General features: G+C 40.5%; 1 protein-coding gene and 1 long non-coding RNA gene across 7 annotated transcripts; both read right to left on the reverse strand.

Moving 5' to 3' along the window:
* Positions 1-13,973: 13,973 nt before the first annotated feature.
* Positions 13,974-15,288, reverse strand: LOC124489251. The gene is made up of 5 exons (XR_006958770.1): positions 15,024-15,288; positions 14,854-14,934; positions 14,555-14,665; positions 14,399-14,469; positions 13,974-14,314 (listed from the first exon to the last, which is right to left on the reverse strand). It is a non-coding gene; the product is annotated as an uncharacterized LOC124489251 (long non-coding RNA).
* A 3,563-nt stretch (positions 15,289-18,851) lies between these two features.
* LOC124489250 (prosaposin-like) lies at positions 18,852-25,776 on the reverse strand. 6 transcript variants are annotated; one of them, XM_047051950.1, is made up of 12 exons: positions 25,544-25,776; positions 25,317-25,372; positions 24,676-24,768; positions 23,823-23,948; positions 23,569-23,688; positions 23,372-23,452; positions 23,102-23,288; positions 19,912-20,054; positions 19,742-19,822; positions 19,433-19,543; positions 19,277-19,347; positions 18,852-19,192 (listed from the first exon to the last, which is right to left on the reverse strand). In XM_047051950.1, the coding sequence occupies exons 1-11, from the start codon at positions 25,677-25,679 to the stop codon at positions 19,312-19,314; spliced, it is 1,170 nt and encodes a 389-aa protein (XP_046907906.1). In that variant the 5' UTR covers positions 25,680-25,776; the 3' UTR covers positions 18,852-19,192; positions 19,277-19,311. The 6 variants fall into 6 exon arrangements, with proteins under 6 accessions (XP_046907906.1, XP_046907910.1, XP_046907908.1 ...); XM_047051954.1 differs by having other exon boundaries at positions 23,201-23,288; positions 25,544-25,775; XM_047051952.1 differs by having other exon boundaries at positions 24,676-24,750; positions 25,544-25,774.

Genomic DNA, 25,776 nt, shown 5'->3' on the forward strand with positions numbered 1-25,776 from the left:
GGCCCTCCATTTCTGTGCCTATTCTTCAGCCCAATCAACAAGGTAGTGTCACATTCAGGTTACCTTATATCCTAAAGCATACCATGTTTATTTAAATTAAGTAAAGGCTGAATTGTGTATTGTATCATATATTCAGTGTTGCCTGTCCAATCCTTACATGTTTACCTTATAGATCCATGTGAGGAGCAGGAGCAGGGAGAACATACTCCCATAAAACAACTATTTCTCAAACTACTTGTGCCTTGGTTTTTAACTCTTCTTGGTACTCCACTTTCCATAGGCATATATATATATGAGTCCTATATTTACTACTTGATTGAACTACAAGGTTAAAAACCATGCATATGAATGGTATCACACATGGCATGTCCCAGCTAGCATCCTAAACAATTCAATGTACAAATACAAGCATCTCAATCCAACATATTTACTGTCTTATTTTCTAGTGCTGACTATATCTACAATCTTGCATAGGCCAACAGCTTCCCAAGACCATGTTTGCAATCTCATAATTATCACATATTGGCCACAAATGACATTGTGACAAATGACAAACACATAAGTAATGAATACCCCATATCTTCAACATGGAATCATTGTTTCTGACATGAATAATCAACTCTACTTTAATTGATGGTTGATCAATTATACTCATTATGAGTGTAAGATATGTCAGATGACATCATGATATCATGATGCTCCTGAACCACATAGAAGCAGACCTGCAGAGGCTAACAAGGAGGTCCTTTGCACTGACCCCTGTAACCCAACTACTGGCAGTGTTAAGGTTCTATGCCATTGGCAGTTTTCTGGAGGTTATTGGAGATGGACATGGGCTCGCCAAGGCCTCAGTGTCAAGATCTGTGCAGGCTGTCACAACTGCATTACTTTGCCACATCCCAGACCACATCCAATTCCCCATATCAGAGGGGACAAGTCTGCAGTGCAGGACTTAGGCTATCTTCAATGGCTTTTATGATTTTCGTACGAGTTTTCACTCCCTCCCAGCCCCTTCACCCTGTGTGACTTCCTAGTCAACCCTGTGGAGTCTTTCCATTTCCTGGGCGCCACCATCTCCTAACATCAGGCTCGGCTCTGCCACCAGCCTCTTCATCCACCGGGCTTGGCGTGCTACCAGCCCTATAATTCTAATAAACATCTTCAATGTTCAATTGTTGTTGTGTTATTGTACTCGTAAAAGCGTTACGTTAATGCATTTCTAGTTTCTATTGCACATTACAACAGCCATATTTCAATGTTATAGTATTTTGAATAAGACTGACATTTTTTTTTTTTAAATACCTTCATTGCATGCGCCAAACCCACTAAATCAAATTATTTTGTGTAACCTAAATTTACTTGAGGATAAACCGGATTCTGATATTTTTTCGGCAGTTAAACTTGTATGGTTCACTAAGAAATATCCCAGTTCCAGCGTAACTGGTGTAAAAAGAGGACCAAAAAAATCTTATTTTCCATCCGAATTAACTTTCAGCATGAGTTTAATGTAGTTTTCATGGTCGGCCTACGCGTGTCTCCACTGAGTCTCTGTGCTACGATGCACTTAGCGATCTACGACTGGTCTGGAGCTCTCGTTGATCTACGACGATTTTCAAGTGCCTCTTTAGCTACGATGGTTTCGGGAAACGGCCCGTACAACTAAGATCCATCGTACGATGGACTCTACGATCAACTTAGGCTTACGATGCTTTCAGGAAACGCACCCCTGATTGGTTGTAGATCTATCCAATTGAGCGAAGAGGCATTTGTTTTCCAGGCTCGTTTGAAACACGCCCTGTAGTCAAAGCCCAACGGAGAGTTCTCAGACTCATATTCTGACTAGAATTATCACGTCAGGCTAGAGTGCTACAGGGGGAGCGAGATCGCTGCAGGCCCCGACATCTGTTGTTACAATTGCGGAGTGAAGGGACACAAAGCCAGGGCATGTCCGTACGAACGACAGAGAAAGCAATGGTGTGGATACTGCAAGAGTTCGACACACACAGATGCACTTTGTAGACGGAAAAGAAAGGACTGGGTCAAACAAGCTGCTAAAGACGAACAGGGTAAAGAAAATGAATATGCCTTCAAGATGAGCGACTCCCAGGAAAGTGGATGGAACCACAGAGGGCTGATGGTGACATGGGAGCAATGTCACATATCGCTACTACGGTGGCCCTGAAGTGCAAATCACACCCCCTAATATGAGTACATCCCCCAAATGAAAACACTCCCCCCCCAATACGAGTCAACTCCCCCCAAATCGGATGACTTGTTCACCTCCCCCCAATACAAAAACACGCTCCCCCAAATGGAAAACAACATTACATTAACTCAAAAAACATTACATTAACTCTGAACGGAAAGGGTAGGTACTACACTTTAGCGCTGATTGGATGCAGTAGGCTAACTAACAAGAAATAAGAAATTGATCGACAGAAGTACAAAATGCAATAGCCTGACAGAGTTAGGTGCACCAGGACATTTATTTGGGTATCGAAGCATGTAGAATAGGCTACGTATGCAAAAGCATTAATTGTGTGTTAAACGTAAACATCGATAGCCAAACAACTAGTCCACGTAACTCTGTCATTATCATGAACTTGATCGTTTTGGTTGGAAGGAAAGAGGAAACATTAATATTTACAATTCAGAGTCATGACACTACTCTTTATTTTAATCAGGGTCATTCCTATGAAATAATCTCAGATATGCTGTTAACGTTTCACAAAATAAGTAGCCTATGCGCATGCTGAAAACGGAGTTGAAGGAAGCAGGACTTTTCAGAAGAAAAAACTAATAGTCCACTACAGAAGAACGAAATGCCACAATGACAGAGTAACGTGGACCAGGATAGTTGTTTGGCTATCGATTTTTACATTTAACACAAAATACTTTTGCCTAAGTAGGCTACTATTTGCTACATTCTTCGATAGCCAAACAAATGTTCTGGTGCACGTAACTCTGCCAGGCTATTGCATTTTGTACTTCTGTCGATCAATTTCATATTTCTTGTTAGTCAGCCTACTGCAGCCAATCAGCGCTAAAGTGTAGTACCTACATTTTCCGTTCAGAGTTAATGTAATGTGTTTTTGAGTTAATGTTATGTCGTTTTCCATTTGGGGGAGCGTGTTTTTGTATTGGGGGGGAGGTGAACAAGTCATCTGATTTGGGAGGAGTTGACTCGTATTCGGGGGGAGTGTTTTCATTTGGGGGATGTACTCATATTAGGGGGTGTGATTTGCACTTCAGGGCCACCGTACGTTACGGATATCGGGAAGTTTAAGAAGTTCGACGACACGTTCCAGTCTGAGAAGCACTTCATCTAATTGGCCGACGGCACCATGACAAACGTTGTGGCTCTCAGGAGGCGCGACGCGGAGGTGATCCTGGTGAACCGCGAGGGAAATTGAGTGAAGGCTACACTGAAGAATGCGCTCTTCATCCCGACATATCCCCCCACATAATGGCACAGAGTTCACAGGGCAGGAGTTTCAGTCTCTGCTAACCAAGCATAGCATTAGAGATGAATTCTCAGCACCATATTCGCCACATAAAAATGGTACGGCAGAAATGAATTGGCGCACCCTGTTTGACATGGCGAGATGCATGTTAATTGAGAGTAATCTACCTAAGGATTTGTGGACATATGCTGTAAGGACTGCTGCAATGATTCGTAACAGATGCCACTGTAACAGAACAAAGCAAACGCCATACTACATGCTTACAGGCAAGAAACCAAACTTGTCTTGAATGAGAGTATTTGGATCTGTCTGCTACACATACAAGCATGACAAGAAAAAGTTAGACTCAAGGCGTGATAAGGGAGTTTTCATAAGATACGACAAGAATAGCCCTGCATATCTAGTGTACTACCCTGACACTGAGAAAGTATCGAAACACCGGCTGGTGAGGTTTGTCACAAAGAATGTTGAGGAGAAAGAAACCCAAACAAACCCAATGATTGATGATGACTTAATGGAGAAGAGATATCTGTCACCCAGATCAAGTGAAAGTGTAACGGCACAGAATCAAGGGAATGTAAATGTATCTCAGGAAACTTTTGATAGGCCTGATTCTATTGATGCAGCTCAGATTGAGAGAAATTATCCTTGTTATCCTAAAAGAGACAGGAGAACCCCACAGTACCTCTCTGAGTATGTTACTGATATGAAGTCTAATGACCATGTGTCAATTAACATTGACTATTGCTATAGAATGTGTGATGCACCGCAAACATACAAAGAAGCTATGAGCTCACCTAAGGCAGAGATGTGGGCTAAAGCTATGAATGAGGAAAAGGATTCTCTTAGAGAAAATAACCCATTCACACTGACTACCTTACCAGAGGGCAAACAAGAAGTGGGAGGTAGATGGGTCTATGCTATCAAAACGAATGCAGATCAGTCAGAAACCTACAAGGCCAGATACGTTGCCAAAGGCTACAATCAGGTGATGGGAATAGATTACAAGGAGACTTTCTCTCCAACTGCTAATCTGACTTCAATACGTGTACTGACTCAAATGGCCGCACAAAATGATCTTGACTTACACCAGATGGATGTAAAGACGATATATTTACATGCTCCTATCGATTGCGAGGTGTATATGGGCCAACCAGAGGGATTCGAGGTGAAATCTGACACAGGTGAAACTCTAGTCTGTAGACTTAACAAGTCACTTTATGGTCTAAAGCAATCCGGTAGAAATTGGAACAAAATGCTGAGTGATTATTTGACTGAAAATGATTTTGTGCAAACAAAATCATTTGGATAAGAAAAAAAAAACTCGAAAAACAAATTGGATAAGAAAGAGCAATAGTGGTAATTTGGGTTGATAATCTACTTATTGCTGCTAGTAATGATGATTTGTTGAGTGATGTGAAGAAAACACTTGCTGTGAAATTTAGGATGAAAGATCTTGGAAAACTAAAACATTTCCTAGGGATTGTTTTTGATCAGTGATGGAATTGTTAAAATGAGTCAGAAAAAGTACATATCAAAGGTACTGGAAAGATTTGTTATGTCGGATTGTAAGCCAAGGTCAACCCCATGTGAACAGTAACGGGAGTACAACAGTGATGCTGACACTGTTGATGCTAAAACTTAGTACCTCTAAGTTGGATTGTGAGTAAGTTATCACAGTATTTGTCAGAACCAAATGAACAACACTGGATAACAGCTAAGCATGTGCTAAGGTATCTGAAAGGTACAATTGATCATGAGTTATGTTACAGGAAAAGGGAGACAAATCTAAAACTTTTGGCATTCAGTGATTCTGATTGGGCTGCTGATATAGATGACAGACGAAGCACTACAGGATACTGCTCTAGTCTAACGGATGATGGTCCACTGATTTTGTGGAAGTCCAAAAAGCAGGCCACAGTTGCCTTATCAACATGTGAGGCTGAATACATGGCGCTGGCTGCAACCTCTATCTTGTACAGTTAATGAACAAAATGAATAATGATTGTCAGTATGCACCAGTTAAAATATTTGAGGACAATCAAGGTACAATTGCTCTGTCCAAAGATCCAGTTTGCCGCCAAAGATGCAAACACATTTATATTAGGTACCATTTTATTCGTTCTGCAGTAACTGATGGGAACATATTGATTGAGTACTGTCCAACAGTTGATATGGTGGCAGATGTCATGACAAAACCAATGACAAAGTTCAAGGTGGAGAGATTTATGACATTTATGTTGGTATGTAAAAGGGTAAACTCAATCAAAATAAAGAAAATATAGTGTCTTCTGTTATACAGCATACTAGTATAGAAGTCTGTATACTAAATTGTTGTATCATTTGTAAGCTTATGATTTGAAGAGTATGTGATCAAGTGGGAGTGTTAACATGTGACCACATACATCTACGTTATGCGTTATGTTCAGTATAAATGCAATTACGCAAATAAAGACTTTCTCTTATTCCAGTCTACCATTAACCGATGTGAGCTGTATGATTCATTTCCTCCGTAAACGACATAAGTTTATCCCTACATTAGCCTAGTGAGAATGGCTGCGCCAACAGGAGGCAAAGAAAATACACACTGCTGGGTGATTAATTGGGTGTGCTCACGCCTTTGGCGAGCACGACCATTGTTCTCTCACATATATATTTATTTATTATTGTTTATTTTCACGCCCCTAAGGATCAGTCAATATTTGGACTACATAGACAACGTCGCCGTCAAAATGTTTGTCTTGGTCACGATTGCGTTGCTTCTATTGGGATTCACGTTCCGTTGCACGGTTTAGGAGGTTACAAAGTTTTTGTGGCAAAAAAGTGCCTTTAGTCAATGAAGGGTACTCAGTGCTAGCTACGTCACCACGTCAGAACACGTTAGCAACGACGCATGGATACAACGTGCATAGATGTGCTGTTGCACAGCCAGTATCGTGCCGTGGAGTACTAGCAGCACATGTACATTTAAGCAAATCAAGACTTGCATGTACAGTAAGTAATATCACATTAAATAATGTATTTAAACTCAAGCTTGTGTGGTTTTTCGCTGTCTTCAATGCCACAGCCTAAACTATATGTCAAATGAAACATTCTCATTTCTGGCACTTTCATAGACATGTCTATGAACAATCTTCTCAGTGGGATTGGCTAACAACAGCAGCTTGATCGTAGCAAACTTCTTTTGAATCAGCCATTTCCCTCTAAATTAATGTCAAACTTATTTACGTTTTTGGGGGCATATTTTCAGTTAGCAGACGGTCCTGTTTGAATTGCGATTCCATCCTGAAATACTGCCGGTGACAACGTTGTTACAGTGGACTGTTTCAAAGGGAGTTCTTAATGAATTATGAGTAGACTAAATGCTTGAAAATATCATTAGAAGGGAAAAACTTGGGGACGGACCCACCTGCAACCGACGCAAGCGAGCACACCCTACAATTTCCCCAGAAATTGTACCCTCTCTAGTTTAAAGTTGCTTTTTTGTTCTAAAAAGCCTTGACCTAAACATGTCAATGACGTCATACAATCAGCATTCATTAGCAGAATGCTAGCGTGTTATGGGCAACAATGCTAGCGTGTTATGGGCAACAATGACTCACCCTGTAAGAAATCAAAAGGACATAAGTACTCGTTCATTCAACTTTCGACCTTTAATCCATGTTGAACTTGCAAAAATACAATCAAATCTGAGATTTCTCAATGACAATCAGGCGAGAGACAAATGTAGCCATCTAGCTCCACAGACTACCATTCATTTTGCACTCGCCCACGATCATTCCCATTGGAACTCTGGTGGGACTGCAACCAAATTCGGTACAATGGGGCTTAATAGGGAGTGAACAATACATTACATTTAGTCATTTAGCAGACGCTCTTATCCAGAGCGATTTACAGTAAGTACAGGGGCATTCTCCCTGAGGCAGGTATGGTGAAGTGCCTTGCCCAAGGACACAATGTCATTTGGCACGATCGGGAATCGAACTAGCAACCTTCTGATGAATAGCCCAACTCCCTAACCGCTCAGCCATCTGACTCCCAACAGGCTCTCCGTAGACGGGCTCTGATCCTATGTACACTCTCCAACCCCTATTTCCCATAATCCAATGTGGATGGCGGAAGGCGGCAATTATTTTAAATGTAAACAAAACAAAATATTAGTGGTGGGCATAAATTCATTTTGAATAATAATTTAATCTTGATTAATCTCAATGTAATCTTGGAATTAATCTAGATTAATCTAGATTAAAATGGCTAATTTGAAAGCATTCAGAATATGTGTTCTACCCAAATAATGACTAAAAGTAAGTCTTTGAAAACGGGTTTCTCAAGCCAGGTGGCTTATTAGACCAGGGGCTCATCTCCTGTTTCCAAAATGCATCACAAACTGCTTGAGAAAGCCGTTCTACTATGATAATTGGTGAGGAAAATAAATTATGTTCAATAAGATGTACTTGTGTTTCTCAACTGTTTATTCAGTTAAACATGAATTTTGGCTGATAGAGCTGTGCTGACGGGCTTGCCTCGGTTGCACTCACCCATAGTAGTTTGACGACGACTCTTCCCCTGCACTACATCAGAGCTTGGTCCGGCATCTTCCACATTAGCTAAGGGATGCTTTGCGTTTGGGTGGTATTTGAGACTGGAAGAACTCCTACGGTAAACAAATTCCGCATTGCATATCTTTTCTCTTGGCTCTCAACGAAGGCAGTCGCATTTTCTTTCCCTCTCCTCCCCCTGACCTTCCCTGCTTGGCTTCTATCCTATTGTCTAGTCATTCACGGACAAATGCTCTGAAGTTTCAATCATTTGGATAGTTTTTGATGATATTACTCAAAATCACAAACTTCTGATTGGGGCAAAGTGGATCGACTACAGCCACTAAAAGGAACAACCTGAGGGACTGAAGCCCAAGGAGAGCAGAAGTATTTTGGGCTACTCTCCCAGACTGACCACAGGCAAGCAAGCTAAAGCTTGTTCCCTGTATAACTATGGCTTGCAAAGACTGCAAACAACTTACTCAGAGGATAGTCGAACTGGAGCTAAGAGTCTGAACCCTCTTAGATATCAGAGACCGAAGACTTTATAGATTCCATGCTACCTAGCCCGGAGGCTAAGCTATCGGCTAATGAGACACCCTTGGAACCAGCTTTCTTTCCACCGGCCCGTCGACCGGATGAGTCTCTTCCCACATCACCTCACCTCCGGTCCCACTCAGAAACAGATTCAAACCACTGGGAACTTTCTTTCCCTTGTGTGTGGAATCCAAGGCGAAGAGGCACAGGAGTGCTAGCCACGCATCTTACAAACATGAAGGGCCCAGATCTCTGACACACCATGATGGTAGCTACTACACACATGCAAATCCAACACATCGTCGTCTGCTGCGACCGGGAGTCCCCCATTTCACTCCAAGCCCCTCTCGGACCATTCGGGGCCCTGTTCGACCCCCTATCAAGCCTAATCAGACAACAATACCACAGGATTATCAAGATCCAAGGTATGCTAAGACTACCCACAGCCCATCAGCACTTAGAGGAGCTAACGCTGCTAACACTACAGAATCTACTGCTAGCACTGACACAGTGGTCAACCTTGGTGTAGGTCAAGGTCCTATCTTTGCTAACCCAAATAAGCTAAGAACTGGCTCTGCAGCTACTGATAAGGCAAACATTAGAAATGCAAACACAACACCACATATGGCCACTATATTGATTGGAGATGCCATGACAGCACATGTTAAACTGGCAAAGACAGAAAATATGTGTCTTAGCAACACATCTGTCAAGGAACTGTCGTCAGAGGTACAAACAATCCTCAACAATAAACCAAACAACCCTAAGATTATCATCCACACTGGCTCGTTTGATATCCTACACAAGAAAACTGGCACTGAGATACTTTAAAAAAAAATCACCACACTCAACAGATATCAACATGTATTCATCAGTGGACCGATTGCATGCTTTCGCAGAGGAAAAGAAGCCTTCAGTCGACTACTATCTTTCAACACATGGTTGGCATCTGTCTGTCTGGCACACAAACTGAGATTTATCAATCATTTCAATGTATTCTGGAACTGTGCACTCGACTACTAACAGCAAACATCAGTCACGTGCTCCTGACCACAAATCAAGTTTCTCTCCCTATCCTTGTGTCTAAGCTGACTGACGCATCCCAAACAACCTCCCATGGAATAGAACAGAACATTCAAACAGCCTCCTGCAAGGACATGGGCCCTGCACATATCTGCACACCCCGGCTGAATTCCCTTGTGATGGAACAGCTCAGTGACATAGACTTTCCCAAAGAAAAGCTACGCTAGGACAGCCACCATGCTATTTCATTAGACATACCGGTCATCATCACAAACAGAAAATGGCATGGTAAAATGCATGGTTACAAACCTGAAACTAGTGTTAAAAGTCACAGAACTATCCATATTCTTCCAACAGATTTAACAACCCCTGTTTTATCTGTTAATACCGCACAGATGAAACTGGCCCTTCTAAATGTTTGATGACTAAATAACAAAATTAGTTAATTCTAGTTAATGATCTGGTCATTAACATCTGTTTAACAGAAACCTGGCTAAACAATGACATGGCAACAGCAACTCTGATAGCAGCGTGTCCGCCCGATTACAGCTTTCACCAAGTTTCTAGGAAATCAAAAAAAGGTGGAGGAGTCGCAGCTATTTTCTCCTCTAAAATGTTGTTCAAAATTACTGAGCTAGGTGAATTCACATCACATGAATATCTAGCTATAGAGCTCAAAACCAAATCAAAACCTTTTGTTATTATATATCGGCCACCCAAGCACTCGCTAATATTCATTCAAGAATTCTCTGAACTATTATCACTATGTGTCACTAGTGATGAAGAAAGTGTTTTGTCCGTCTCTTCATAAATGGAGTGACTAAGTTCAGTTGAGTTCTGGATTTTAATAAGTATTTATCAATCTGCAGATTGGGAGAGAACCAGACCTCTGACAATAAATGACAACACAACACCAGGCTTAGGTCTCAATGATGTCTCTCTCAGCTCTGAAGGCCGGAGGACCATCTTTTATAGGGCACAAGAATGTCAAATCAAATCAAATCAAATTTATTTGTATAGCCCTTTTTACACGCAAGCATGTCACAGAGGGCTTCACATGCGCCCATAGAACTGCCCCTCAACCAACCTAAACCCTCAAGGAAGACAAGGAAAAACTCCCAGAAAAACTCCCACCGGGAGAAAAAATGGAAGAAACCTTGGGAGGAGCAATTCAGAGAGGGATCCCCTCCTCCAGAGACGGTTGGTAAGAGAGAGGAGCAGAACACAAGCTGTATGTGTAAACATAGATAGTGACAGTCAGGCAGTAATGACGTTACAACAGTCTCAGAGAAAGAGATTCACTGCTCCCAACACATGACAACTCTCAGACTAGAGTTTATTGGTTGAGCTCTTCTTGTAATCATGACAAAGGACGTTTAACCAGTACTTTCTCCTGATCCCGAACATCTATTAATCCTGACACATAGACACAATCTACTCTTATTAATAGCAAGCTTACATGAGAACATACTAACTAGTATGTAATGACTAGTTATATTGATTAGTGAATAATGTAAACACACAGGAAATCGCAATTTCTTCCACACTACATATGACAAAGTAGTTTTAAATGGAGACTTAAATATCCAAGTAAATAAAAAAGCAGACCCAAGAACTATTGAGCTCTTAAATCTCCTTGACAGTTTCGATCTAACTCAACACATAACAGACCCAACACACCGGCACGGAAACACACTAGATCTAGTAATAACAACTGGACTAAATATCAATAATATTTCAATAACTGATCTACCCCTCTCAGACCATCATTATATACGTTTTAATGTGGAAATTATCCTAACAAAAAACACAAAATAATTCTTAGTCCAAAGAAGAAATTTAGACGATACAGCTATGATGAAATTTTCGGAACAATTTGCTCTATATGAGCCAACTAATCATGATTGCTGTCTGAATGAAATGGTAGAGAACCTCAATGATGCACTATTATCTGTGTTAGACTCTGTTGCACCACTGAAAACCAAAAAGAAGTGCACAAGCAGAACCTCCCCATGGCTGAGAAAAAAAAATGTTGAAAGAAAAAGAAAATGCAGTGCAGCAGAGAGGAAATGGAGGAAAACAAAGATCAATATCCACTACAATATCTACAAAGATACACTAACCACCTATAACAAAACCATTCGTCTAGCAAGAAGAGACTATTTCTCCAACATTATTACAGAAAATGCCAGAAATTCCAGAGTTCTTTTCTCCATCATTGACCAGCTGCTAAACACTGTCCCACCCCTATCCTCAGCAGTTAAATGTGAAGAGCTTGCTTTGTTCTTCAAGAACAAAATAACTTTGATCAGAGCTAGTATTATTAATAGTGGGGTCGAAACTGACATCAGTAGATTCTGCAACATAACCATGAGCACATTTACCTGTTTCAGGTGGCTGAGCGGTAAGGGAATCGGGCTAGTAATCAGAAGGTTGCCAGTTCGATTCCTGGCTGTGCAAAATGACGTTGTGTCCTTAGGCAAGGTACTTCACCCTACTTGCTTTGGGGGGAATGTCCCTGTACTTATTGTAAGTCGCTCTGGATAAGAGCGTCTGCTAAATGATTAAATGTAAATGTATCACACTTAGTGAACCTTCCAAAATTGTCAGCGAATCTAACTCCACAACCTCAGATATTGATCCTATACCCACAACATTCTTTAAGCGAGTGTTTGATAGTGTCTCAGGTCCGGTGCTAGAGATTATAAACACATCCCTTAGAACTGGCGTCTTCCCAGATGCCTTCAAAACAGCTGTTGTAAAGCCCCTATTAAAGAAACCCAAATTGGATAACCGTCTACTTGCAAATTACAGACCAATATCAAACCTTCCATTTATTAGTAAAGTACTGGAAAATATCGTTTTAGTCCAATTAAATTATTTTCTTGAAGAAAATAACTATGGAGTTAGATTAGTTTCATAATTCAAACAAACAAATCAGTCAGGTAATTTGGGACACTTTTTGGTATAGATTACCAAGAAAAACCCAAAACTCTGAAGACTACCTAGACTGATTATTTTTTTGAAATTCTTCATTACTCAAGGGGGAATTCCAGTTTTTCCACTAATCACAAGAATGGTCAAAACTTTTTAACAAAATTATATATTTCTAATCTGTCTGCTGTTCTACAATGCCCACAGATTTATGTATGTTTCATATGCTCTAAGATTTCCTCTATCTTGTAATAAAAGTGGTTGAAAATTAAGTTGTACGGACGGAGAAGATTATTGTAAAAATTGCTGTTTGAAATCTTCTTGAGGGGCAGTTCTGTGGGCGTATGTGAAGCCCTTTGTGACATTCTTGCGTGTAAAAAGGGCTATACACATACATTTAGATTTGATTCTTGATAAAGGATTTCCTTAGTAGAAAGCCCTTCTCTTTAATATGGCATAAACAGTTCAGGTGTATGATTTAATACAAAAAAGAATGAAAACATGCATGCATGCCTCGACACACAACGGATGCGGGGCATAAACTGTATGGGGACAACCTTAGAAAATGGTGCCCAAACAAAACAATGTTACAATTTACCAAGCATTCAATGCGGCGTGACGTCAACTTCGTATTCTCTTTACAGAAAAACTGTCATCGCCACCTGCATCACAGGCACAGCACTAACTATTATTCCAGAAATCTGTCACATTTTACTCACCGACTGCATCAAGGGGACTGTGCCCTATCTATAATTCCAGGAATGTGTGTGTGTCACCTACTTGATCATGGGCACTGGGCACAAGTTAAACTAATTTCATATTTAAAAACAAACTTGTGCAACAAGAATAGCTGAAATGACTTGGAATTGATCTCCCGTGATAAAAAAAAGCTGTGTTTTATTTTATCCTCAAGATCATGTGGATAAAGGCAAAGTGTGGCTTGTGTTGTACATATAAACCAACCTTGTTTATGTGCTTCTCTGTAGGTTTGTGTTGAAGGCTTCAATTTTTTTTTAAATCAAATTTGGTTTTGTCAGTCATTCTAGTTACGTAAAGTGTAAAGTGCCTTTTCTATTGGTTTGTCCACCCCTTTGCCCTTTTTCTTTTCCCATCCTCTCACCTATGTCCAACTGTAAGTCATAAAACCATGATGTCTGTCTCTGAAGTTCCATCTCTCGAGGAATAATGACCTTTTTGCTCTGCAAACACATTTGTTTGAATAAAAATTCCATACCAAAGGTTCCAGTGTTCAGTATTTACACTTGTGGGTGTGTATATATATATATTTGAATGTGTTTAGAAACTCACTTTCATTGGTGTGATGGGTGATAAGTGTTTGAAGAAGTCTAAGATTATTTTCTCTAAAAGGAGTAAATGATGTCGACTGACGGCTCAGCGTGGTTTGTATTGAAATTATTGATTAATGGGTGTCCGCTTCTCTGGAAACAAATAATCCAAGTGACAAAGAAAATAAGCAGTGGTGCATAATTTGTTTATTGAAAGAGCTGGTGATCAAATTGTTCTATATCTAAATGCATAAATGAATATGTTTATGCTAAACCAACACTTTCAAAGTACAGTATATGTCTAGAATGTACTAGAAAGTAATCTGATGAAAAGCAATCATAGCCCTATTCTGAAGGTTTCAAAAAAGGCACAGAGGCAAACAAAAACAGTGACAATGCAATCAGCAAACTCCCATGTGTGCAGACCATACTATCTGACAGACAACCAACGTTTGAGAAATTTCAACTGGGTAATATTTGCAATTGGATGTTGAAATGAGGGTCATCAGTGGTAGCAAATTCCTCAGGCTCTCTTTTGAAGAAAAAAAGTTTGAAGATTATTTCTTAGCCATTTGTAATGTCTATATATGTTAGTTTCCTAATATATTCCACATACCATTCCATTTGAGAGAGGGGTATTGAGCAAAATCTTAATTCCCAAATATGTTCCGGGCAAAAGGGCACTGTCTACAAAAAACAACAAAAAAGTACAGTCAGACCATTAAGTCATTTAGGTATTATACTACCTAATTAAAACATCTGTTGGCTTTACCCCACATTCCAGAGCAGTCTTCAGATCTCTGCACGTGTAGCTGCTACCCAAAGTGCAGGGGTTTCCTTTTTGCCCTGCTGGCCCGCCCATTCCTCCACACAGGCCCACTTTCTGGGAAGCAGCAGCAAAATCAAAGTAGGATCACCAACCAACAATATCTTGCCCTTCTCAGCTCTTACATCCCTTCACACAGACAAACAAACTATGACCCCCCCCCCCTCTTTTTCCTCCACAGCTACCACCACATTTTAAAATCTGTAGACATGGAATGGAGAGTAAATTACTCAAACGTGACATACCCCACACACATCAAGGGGAGGACCTTTTTTACCCAGAAACCCCTTCAGTTGTTCCCCATGGTTCTTGGTAAAGCTGTCACACTGTAAAGAGAGACAATGGGGATTTGAGTTTAAATCACATCCTTCCTTTTTTCCTTAAACTTTCTTTGGCTCGGAGTGACGAGTCAGACCTTAGGAAGGATGTTGGGGTGCAGCTGGCAAACAGAGCTTAGGTAAGATGATGTCTGTATCTCTGTGGCATTGGAACCCAAGTTAAGGCGACTCAGAACAGCCAGGATCACACAAGAGTCACAGTCAGAGACAAGACTGCTCTCTGTCAGAGGAAGATGGGGTTACTAGAACAATCAAATAATGATGATGAGATGTTGGTTCAGGCATAATACTATATATTAGGGCTGGGAAAGTTAACGCCTTAATCTTAGCAATTCATTAGAAATGTTTAACGCGTAAAAAATAATTTAGCGCAATTAACGCAACACCATTTTGGCGTCTACGGAACCCCAAAATGCTCAAACCATTATTTCAACTACAAATAATCGTGACTCGGATAAACCTCATAGGCTGCGTCCTGCGATAGCCTACTTTATCTGTCCTGCGCTTTAACAGCCTGGCTAGCGATCTAGCTCGCTGACCTTCGCACTCAGTGTGAACAATATAACTTGAATACAATAGAATTTGCTCTATATGAGCCAACTAATCATGATTGCTGTCTGAATGAAATGGTAGAGAACCTCAATGATGCACTATTATCTGTGTTAGACTCTGTTGCACCACTGAAAACCAAAAAGAAGTGCACAAGCAGAACCTCCCCATGGCTGAGAAAAAAAAAATGTTGAAAGAAAAAGAAAATGCAGTGCAGCAGAGAGGAAATGGAGGAAAACAAAGATCAATATCCACTACAATATCTACAAAGATACACTAACCACCTATAACAAAACCATTCGTCTAGCAAGAAGAGACTATTTCTCCAACATTATTACAGAAAATGCCAGAAATTCCAGAGTTCTTTTCTCCATCATTGACCAGCTGCTAAACACTGTCCCACCCCTATCCTCAGCAGTTAAATGTGAAGAGCTTGCTTTGTTCTTCAAGAACAAAATAACTTTGATCAGAGCTAGTATTATTAATAGTGGGGTCGAAACTGACATCAGTAGATTCTGCAACATAACCATGAGCACATTTACCTGTTTCAGGTGGCTGAGCGGTAAGGGAATCGGGCTAGTAATCAGAAGGTTGCCAGTTCGATTCCTGGCTGTGCAAAATGACGTTGTGTCCTTAGGCAAGGTACTTCACCCTACTTGCTTTGGGGGGAATGTCCCTGTACTTATTGTAAGTCGCTCTGGATAAGAGCGTCTGCTAAATGATTAAATGTAAATGTATCACACTTAGTGAACCTTCCAAAATTGTCAGCGAATCTAACTCCACAACCTCAGATATTGATCCTATACCCACAACATTCTTTAAGCGAGTGTTTGATAGTGTCTCAGGTCCGGTGCTAGAGATTATAAACACATCCCTTAGAACTGGCGTCTTCCCAGATGCCTTCAAAACAGCTGTTGTAAAGCCCCTATTAAAGAAACCCAAATTGGATAACCGTCTACTTGCAAATTACAGACCAATATCAAACCTTCCATTTATTAGTAAAGTACTGGAAAATATCGTTTTAGTCCAATTAAATTATTTTCTTGAAGAAAATAACTATGGAGTTAGATTAGTTTCATAATTCAAACAAACAAACGCAACACGATTCAAACAAACTTAACACGATCCAAACAAACGTAACACGATTCATACAAACATAACACGATTCAAACAAACAAACATAACACAATTCAAACAAACGTAACACGATTCACAAACTTATTTCGTGATTCACAAATGTAACGCGATTCACAAATAAATGACCCTATTACATTCGTTTGCAACCTGACAAACACAAGTTACAAATCCCTGCATTCGTTGGTGTGAATCCCTGCATTCGTTGGTGTGAATCCCTGCATTCGTTGGTGTGGATTTTTGGAACTTTCCTGACGCGCTTAGATTCACAAATGCATTTTTTCTAAAAGATATCCTCTGCAACCTATCAGATGTCTCCAATGTCGCTTTGTACTGGGTATGTACTAAATGCAGAAGGCACGAGCAACAGTTGAGTTTCCGCGGTGTATGAATTAAGAGGATGAAGAGGATTGCACAAGTCCTGAAGTTGTGTGTTGGATTAAGTACATTACATATTGGCAACTTGGATGGCCCTACTTTCTCTCTTACAGCCTCCTGCATTTCTAGAAAACTCTGGGTGAGCCAAATATTAAATTTACTGCATGGACTTGCATGTTTGATAACTATGTGATGGCACTATCTGAAGAGGATCTACCCTAAAAGAGAAAATGTGCTTTGATCATACATTATTTAGGCACAGCATATTGTTTACACACTTACAGTGGTTGATGAACATTAGAGACTGTATTGAATGCTTTGCGCACATTTTCCTTCAGAAACTGAATGTGGTCATAGAGAGAAATAGAGTGAAGTCAGGTAATTTGGGACACTTTTTGGTATAGATTACCAAGAAAAACCCAAAACTCTGAAGACTACCTAGACTGATTATTTTTTTGAAATTCTTCATTACTCAAGGGGAAATTCCAGTTTTTCCACTAATCACAAGAATGGTCAAAACTTTTTAACAAAATTATATATTTCTAATCTGTCTGCTGTTCTACAATGCCCACAGATTTATGTATGTTTCATATGCTCTAAGATTTCCTCTATCTTGTAATAAAAGTGGTTGAAAATTAAGTTGTACGGACGGAGAAGATTATTGTAAAAATTGCTGTTTGAAATCTTCTTGAGGGGCAGTTCTGTGGGCGTATGTGAAGCCCTTTGTGACATTCTTGCGTGTAAAAAGGGCTATACACATACATTTAGATTTGATTCTTGATAAAGGATTTCCTTAGTAGAAAGCCCTTCTCTTTAATATGGCATAAACAGTTCAGGTGTATGATTTAATACAAAAAAGAATGAAAACATGCATGCATGCCTCGACACACAACGGATGCGGGGCATAAACTGTATGGGGACAACCTTAGAAAATGGTGCCCAAACAAAACAATGTTACAATTTACCAAGCATTCAATGCGGCGTGACGTCAACTTCGTATTCTCTTTACAGAAAAACTGTCATCGCCACCTGCATCACAGGCACAGCACTAACTATTATTCCAGAAATCTGTCACATTTTACTCACCGACTGCATCAAGGGGACTGTGCCCTATCTATAATTCCAGGAATGTGTGTGTGTCACCTACTTGATCATGGGCACTGGGCACAAGTTAAACTAATTTCATATTTAAAAACAAACTTGTGCAACAAGAATAGCTGAAATGACTTGGAATTGATCTCCCGTGATAAAAAAAAGCTGTGTTTTATTTTATCCTCAAGATCATGTGGATAAAGGCAAAGTATGGCTTGTGTTGTACATAGAAACCAACCTTGTTTATGTGCTTCTCTGTAGGTTTGTGTTGAAGGCTTCAATTTTTTTTTAAATCAAATTTGGTTTTGTCAGTCATTCTAGTTACGTAAAGTGTAAAGTGCCTTTTCTATTGGTTTGTCCACCCCTTTGCCCTTTTTCTTTTCCCATCCTCTCACCTATGTCCAACTGTAAGTCATAAAACCATGATGTCTGTCTCTGAAGTTCCATCTCTCGAGGAATAATGACCTTTTTGCTCTGCAAACACATTTGTTTGAATAAAAATTCCATACCAAAGGTCCCAGTGTTCAGTATTTACACTTGTGGGTGTGTATATATATATATTTGAATGTGTTTAGAAACTCACTTTCATTGGTGTGATGGGTGATAAGTGTTTGAAGAAGTCTAAGATTATTGTCTCTAAAAGGAGTAAATGATGTCGACTGACGGCTCAGCGTGGTTTGTATTGAAATTATTGATTAATGGGTGTCCGCTTCTCTGGAAACAAATAATCCAAGTGACAAAGAAAATAAGCAGTGGTGCATAATTTGTTTATTGAAAGAGCTGGTGATCAAATTGTTCTATATCTAAATGCATAAATGAATATGTTTATGCTAAACCAACACTTTCAAAGTACAGTATATGTCTAGAATGTACTAGAAAGTAATCTGATGAAAAGCAATCATAGCCCTATTCTGAAGGTTTCAAAAAAGGCACAGAGGCAAACAAAAACAGTGACAATGCAATCAGCAAACTCCCATGTGTGCAGACCATACTATCTGACAGACAACCAACGTTTGAGAAATTTCAACTGGGTAATATTTGCAATTGGATGTTGAAATGAGGGTCATCAGTGGTAGCAAATTCCTCAGGCTCTCTTTTGAAGAAAAAAAGTTTGAAGATTATTTCTTAGCCATTTGTAATGTCTATATATGTTAGTTTCCTAATATATTCCACATACCATTCCATTTGAGAGAGGGGTATTGAGCAAAATCTTTATTCCCAAATATGTTCCTGGCAAAAGGGCACTGTCTACAAAAAACAACAAAAAAGTACAGTCAGACCATTAAGTCATTTAGGTATTATACTACCTAATTAAAACATCTGTTGGCTTTACCCCACATTCCAGAGCAGTCTTCAGATCTCTGCACGTGTAGCTGCTACCCAAAGTGCAGGGGTTTCTTTTTTGCCCTGCTGGCCCGCCCATTCCTCCACACAGGCCCACTTTCTGGGAAGCAGCAGCAAAATCAAAGTAGGATCACCAACCAACAATATCTTGCCCTTCTCAGCTCTTACATCCCTTCACACAGACAAACAAACTATGACCCCCCCCCCCCCCCCCCCCCTCTTTTTCCTCCACAGCTACCACCACATTTTAAAATCTGTAGACATGGAATGGAGAGTAAATTACTCAAACGTGACATACCCCACACACATCAAGGGGAGGACCTTTTTTACCCAGAAACCCCTTCAGTTGTTCCCCATGGTTCTTGGTAAAGCTGTCACACTGTAAAGAGAGACAATGGGGATTTGAGTTTAAATCACATCCTTCCTTTTTTCCTTAAACTTTCTTTGGCTCGGAGTGACGAGTCAGACCTTAGGAAGGATGTTGGGGTGCAGCTGGCAAACAGAGCTTAGGTAAGATGATGTCTGTATCTCTGTGGCATTGGAACCCAAGTTAAGGCGACTCAGAACAGCCAGGATCACACAAGAGTCACAGTCAGAGACAAGACTGCTCTCTGTCAGAGGAAGATGGGGTTACTAGAACAATCAAATAATGATGATGAGATGTTGGTTCAGGCATAATACTATATATTAGGGCTGGGAAAGTTAACGCCTTAATCTTAGCAATTCATTAGAAATGTTTAACGCGTAAAAAATTAATTTAGCGCAATTAACGCAAGACCATTTTGGCGTCTACGGAACCCCAAAATGCTCAAACCATTATTTCAACTACAAATAATCGTGACTCGGATAAACCTCATAGGCTGCGTCCTGCGATAGCCTACTTTATCTGTCCTGCGCTTTAACAGCCTGGCTAGCGATCTAGCTCGCTGACCTTCGCACTCAGTGTGAACAATAGAACTAAGCAAACTAACGTCCAACACGACACATACCAAAATAAACACAAGTTTAACAATATGTGGAAGCGTGTGCCTGAGCACAATAACCAGTTCGAAAAGTTGCGGGTCAGTCAACTAATTGACACACAGAGATGTAATTTCCCCAAACATACATATCATTTATTATATAGTAAGTAGCAAAGGGAACAATATTAAAAGATGCACTGTGATCAGTTAAGAGCAGGGGCTAAACATCCATGGTCTGAGTTAGTTTCCAAGCCAAAAGAAAAAACATGCACACGGAGAATGGCGGAGAAACTCTTTAAGACCAAAAAAGTCCTCCCGAGGTAGACCGGGATAAACCCTCAAAGTTAGTCTGTGCATCACAGTAAAAAACAAACAAACACAACACAAATCAAATACACGCTACTCAGGACAGCCCCGGTATCGGTCACCAGCTAGTCCAGCCAGACTAGTAAGAACTAGCCTCGTCCCCCCACAATTATGGGCCAGTAGTAGCAAACTCGACGGAGCAGGGAACAAGGCCAGGGAACAAGTCCACAGGCCCTCACCCGGTCCAAACTCAAGTCTATTACGACTTTTGGCTTATTCTCCGACATGCAACGTCCCCAACCCTTAACGGGAGCAGGGGCATGCCGCAGAATCCCTATGATTCTGTACGAGTCTAACACGTTTTGCACTGCACTGAATGGGCAACGCTCCACCAGGATTGCGATCCAACCCCGTCTCTCACGACTCCCCCAACCCTGAACGGGAGCAACACCGTCTCTCACGACTCCCCCAACCCTGAACGGGAGCAACACCCGTAATGCTCCACACCTGGACATTTAAATGGCCTTACCTGGTCTGGGTGGAGCTACCAATTAAGACTTTTCAAATAATATGGGTTGAGCTAATTATTAAGGGCTCACCCTACCACAAATAGAAACTTAAACAATGCTTCCGTCAACAAAATTAACCCCCCAACTGAATCCCCTTCTGTCTTACCGCCAAGAGCGCAGTTGCGACCCTACATGAACACCGGTGCGAATACAACATAAAAACTACATTTCCCATTAATGAGTAGTTTGAACCCATCCACCACAGAGGACCTCATTCGGATCAGTACAGAGGCGCCCTCCCTGGAAATGTTTGATGCCACTAAAGGTGCTGGAAACTGTCTGTAGGCTGGAAAAAGATCAAGACTCCCATGCTACAAACCTTGGCCAAGCCAGTCAGTTTGAAACAATGTTACAATGACTACAAAAAAGTTATAAATGAATGTGTAATGGATAAATAAGTCACCTATCCTGTTTCCGGTCAATTTTGTGTAATTTATACAATAGTCAAATAATGATGCAATGTTTAAAGTTTTTAAAAACAGAAACTGACTGTGCCCCTAAATTTTTGTCTGTGCCCCTTAAGTTTTTCACTTGGGGGCACATGTGCTCCAGCAAAAAAAAGTTAGCGTAGATCCCTGTGCAGTATTTTTGATTACCTTTAGGGTTTCAACTTTAAATATTCAACGTACACTTAAACACTTTGTTGTTTATAAAGTTGCTGCATACATTTGATGGGAATAACTATTCTGTAGTTCCCAGGAGAGACTGTTTACAGTTCACGAGATGTCATTAAATTAGTGGTGGGCATAGATTAATTTTTTTAATCTCGATTAATCTCACTGTAATCTTGGAATTAATCTAGGTTAATCTAGATTAAAATGGCTCATTTGAATTCCGCCAAAGGCATTCAGAATATGTGTTATACCCAAATAATGACTAAAAGTAAGTCTTTGAAAACGGGTTTCTCAAGCCAGGTGGCGCATTAGACCAGGGGCTCATCTCCTGTTTCCAAAATGCATCACAAACTGCTTGAGAAAGCTGTTCTACTATGATAATTGGTGAGGAAAATAAATTATGTTCAATAAGATGTACTTGTGTTTACCAACTGTTTATTCAGTTAAACATGAATTTTGGCTGATAGAGCTGTGCTGACGGGCTTGCCTCGGTTGCACTCACACATAGTAGTTTGCCGACGACTCTTCCCCTGCGCTACATCAGAGCTTGGTCCGGCATCTTCCGCATTAGCTAAGGGATGCTTCGCGTTCGGGTGGTATTTCAGACTGGAAGAACTCCTACAGTAAACTAATTCCGCATTGCACATGGTGCAAACAACCTTAGTCTTGTCGAGGTTTCCATTGGGAAGCTTCTTAAAAATACATTTTTCCCTGAAGCAAACCCGGCGTGGTAATCGATGTGGTAATTTCATACACAAGGCATACACACAGGTTCGAAGATTTGTTCTCGCCCCCTACAGTGCAATTCGGCTAGGTATACATCCGCGCTAAAATATCAAGGTGAAAGTCACCATAGCTTGCATAGTACAGACCCAGCTCCGAACCCAACTTTGAGAATAGATTAACTGCGATATTTGTTGTATCGCCCGATAAGAGTCTCACGTTAACGCAGCACGTTAACGCCAATAATGGTCCACCACTAAATAAAAGGTTTTATTTAAAATATACTTGTGCCAATTGATTTCATTCAGTGTTTTACATGATGATAACAAACTCGGGGAAAAATGTGATTAATTGTGATTAATCACAGCATATTGTGCGATTAATTTGTTTATTTTTATATCGATTCCCAGCCCTACTATATATGTATGAAACTGATCAGTACTGGAAGGCTGTAAATTTGGGCCACTGAGGAATGGTGTCTCACCAACGAACATCTGAGTCTCCTGGCCCTTGCACATGTGGATAATGGAGCAGATGGCCTGAGGGGTGGCATAGCTTAGGAGCAAGTCCAGCAGCCTCTTACCGTAGTTCTCAATCAGACCCTCACACTGGTCCTTGACAGAGGCAGGAAGAACGCCACACACTCTTCCGAGCAAGTCAATCACAGCACTCTGCCAAGAAGGAAAGAGATGAGCAGAGTAGAAAGGTTGGAATGTGTATGTGTGTCTATAAAGTGATTTTGCGTATTTCTTACCTCAGTTCTTTCTTTGGGCAGCAGGCGCTCGACCGTTTTTACTAGATAAATGCAGAAGGTACACTCTGGAGTAAATTGCACCTGGTAAAGCGACCACAGTAGAGGGGAGGGTAAAGGGAGTGAGGGAGAGCCAGGGACTGACAAGGAAACACAGACGGTGTGAAACGGTATCAAGTCTTACTGCCTAAATGCCTCACCTCTGAAACTATCATGGCTGCCCTCATAGCTTCTCGAATGTGACTTGTCAGCATTTTCTGTTGCGATATATCTGACTGGGTGCCACAGAGTCCCAACATACTGCAAACCTGACCTGGTTTCTGTAGAGTAGGGGAGGGAGTTGATGATTGACTCCACAATTCACTTCTAGTTCATCCCCCAATTTACATCAATGAAAACGATAAAAACATCAATAATTATTGCCGCAAAATATAAAAAGAGAAATAATACATACAACAGTGGAAGTCAAGAAAGCAATTGCCATGGGAAGGTTCTTGTCAATCTGATCTTTGCAGATTTTAGAGGCTCCTGGTCCTGGCAGACGTTTACACAGCTCCTCCAGACTTTCTTTGATCTTTTCCTGCATGAAGAAGAGGCGAGAGCAATGTGATTGGAGCAGGGCCGGCTCTAGGGTTTTGGGGGCCCTAAACAAAAATTGCGTAGGCAGGGGCGCCGCCAGGAATTTTGAGCCCCATGAAAAAGAAAATATATCTTTATATTTTTTGATCATTTCTATTAGTTTTTCAATTTTTGGGGGCCCCTGTCAGTCAGAGGCCCTTAGAATCGTCCTAACTTTTCCCCCCTTTACGGCGCCCCTGAGTGTCCCTTTGATTGGCAATACTTTTTTTTCTTCTTCTAATTTCGGGGCCCTGCAGTTGGTTCGGGGCCTGGAACCAGTCGCGGGGCCCTAAACAAATGTTTAGTTAGTTTATTGGGTCGGGTCGGCCCTGGATTGGAGCTGTTTAAAGGGGAACTGGTTGTTAGACGCTCTATAGGGTTAGGGTTTATTTTTATACACTATAAGATAGAAAACAGGAAGTGTTTCCCATCTCACCTCAACGATATGGAACTGATAGCTAGAGTGTAATGTCAGGAGTAGCTAAAAGCAGAGCAACCTTTTTCACAAATTAAAAGTCTTAGGAACAGATGTTTTTACCACAGATATCTGAAAAGAGATAACCCAGATACCTTAAAAAGGGATATACATATATCAACAGTTATCTTGAACACTGCATCCGTATGTGACTGTGATCACAAATCGTAAGTAGGACTGAGAAATTTGTGTTAGCAGCTTTAATTGTTTTCACCTGAAGGTCTCTGTTGGAGAACATATCAAGAAGGAATTCAAATATTTGGGTACAGTCCTGGCATGTGTCCCCTGTCTGAAAAACAAAGTGACACTGATAAAAAATGGTTGAGTTGGACCAAGACTGAGGCACAAAAAACTAAAGGTTTTTAAGAGTCATATGTTTTTTTTCTATTAACAGTACTTATACTGAGCCAATCTATGGTATGTGATGTATAGGTTTCTGTTTTGTAGTTGAACAAACCATTCTACCAGGGAAAGAGGAAGGTTATGGTTATAAATAAGTCAGTTAAGCCCACACCTTTCCAAAAAAAGAGAAGTGAAATGTATGTTCTTACTACTTTTTAGTGACATTAAATGGCAAAACATTTTGTCTTTGAACTAGCTCAAAATGTACACTAATATCATAGATATGAAAGCCGTTTAATATTTTTGACTGTATTGTTGGTTTACATCATGTGTTAAATAAAAACATATCCCCTATTCAATTAAAATGTTTGCATGTAAATGCTTTATGTGCTTTATCTCAACAAAAGCACAGCTGCACTGGTCAATGTGGATTTAGTGAACATTTTGTACTTTAAAATGGATGAAGTACTAACCAACTACTGTAAGGTAAGTAGCAAGGAACAAGACACTTACTGTCAGGTTGTCCCGCACATTTTTGTTTCCTTCAGCAGCAATAACCCCGGCAAGAGCTGGTAGAAAGTGCCAATTGGGAACATTTTCGTTGCTTGTTCCACCACATTTAAACTTGAATCCATAATATTTCCATGAATACTATCAATATACAATTAAATAACAATTGATAAAACAGTGTTCTTAGTGTGCACCAATCAGTTGATTGAAACATCCTAAAATGTTCTTACCAGAGCTCTGGTGGGCAATGAAGACAAGCAAAGTGATCTTAAAGAAAGCCATGATGAGTTGGTTGTGTGCCTGGTGAGACAGATTTGAGGTGCAGGGTAGGTGTATGACTACTTTTATACAGTATCCGCCTGTCATAGAAAGCCGTCCCCAGCTACAGCTGGACAAAAAAACACTCAGCTTGATTAGAAATGTGTTCACTTCACTTTAACATTGCAGAACTGATACCTTCCAG

Source organism: Hypomesus transpacificus, unplaced genomic scaffold (assembly GCF_021917145.1).
Source record: "Hypomesus transpacificus isolate Combined female unplaced genomic scaffold, fHypTra1 scaffold_187, whole genome shotgun sequence".
NCBI lineage: Eukaryota > Metazoa > Chordata > Actinopteri > Osmeriformes > Osmeridae > Hypomesus > Hypomesus transpacificus.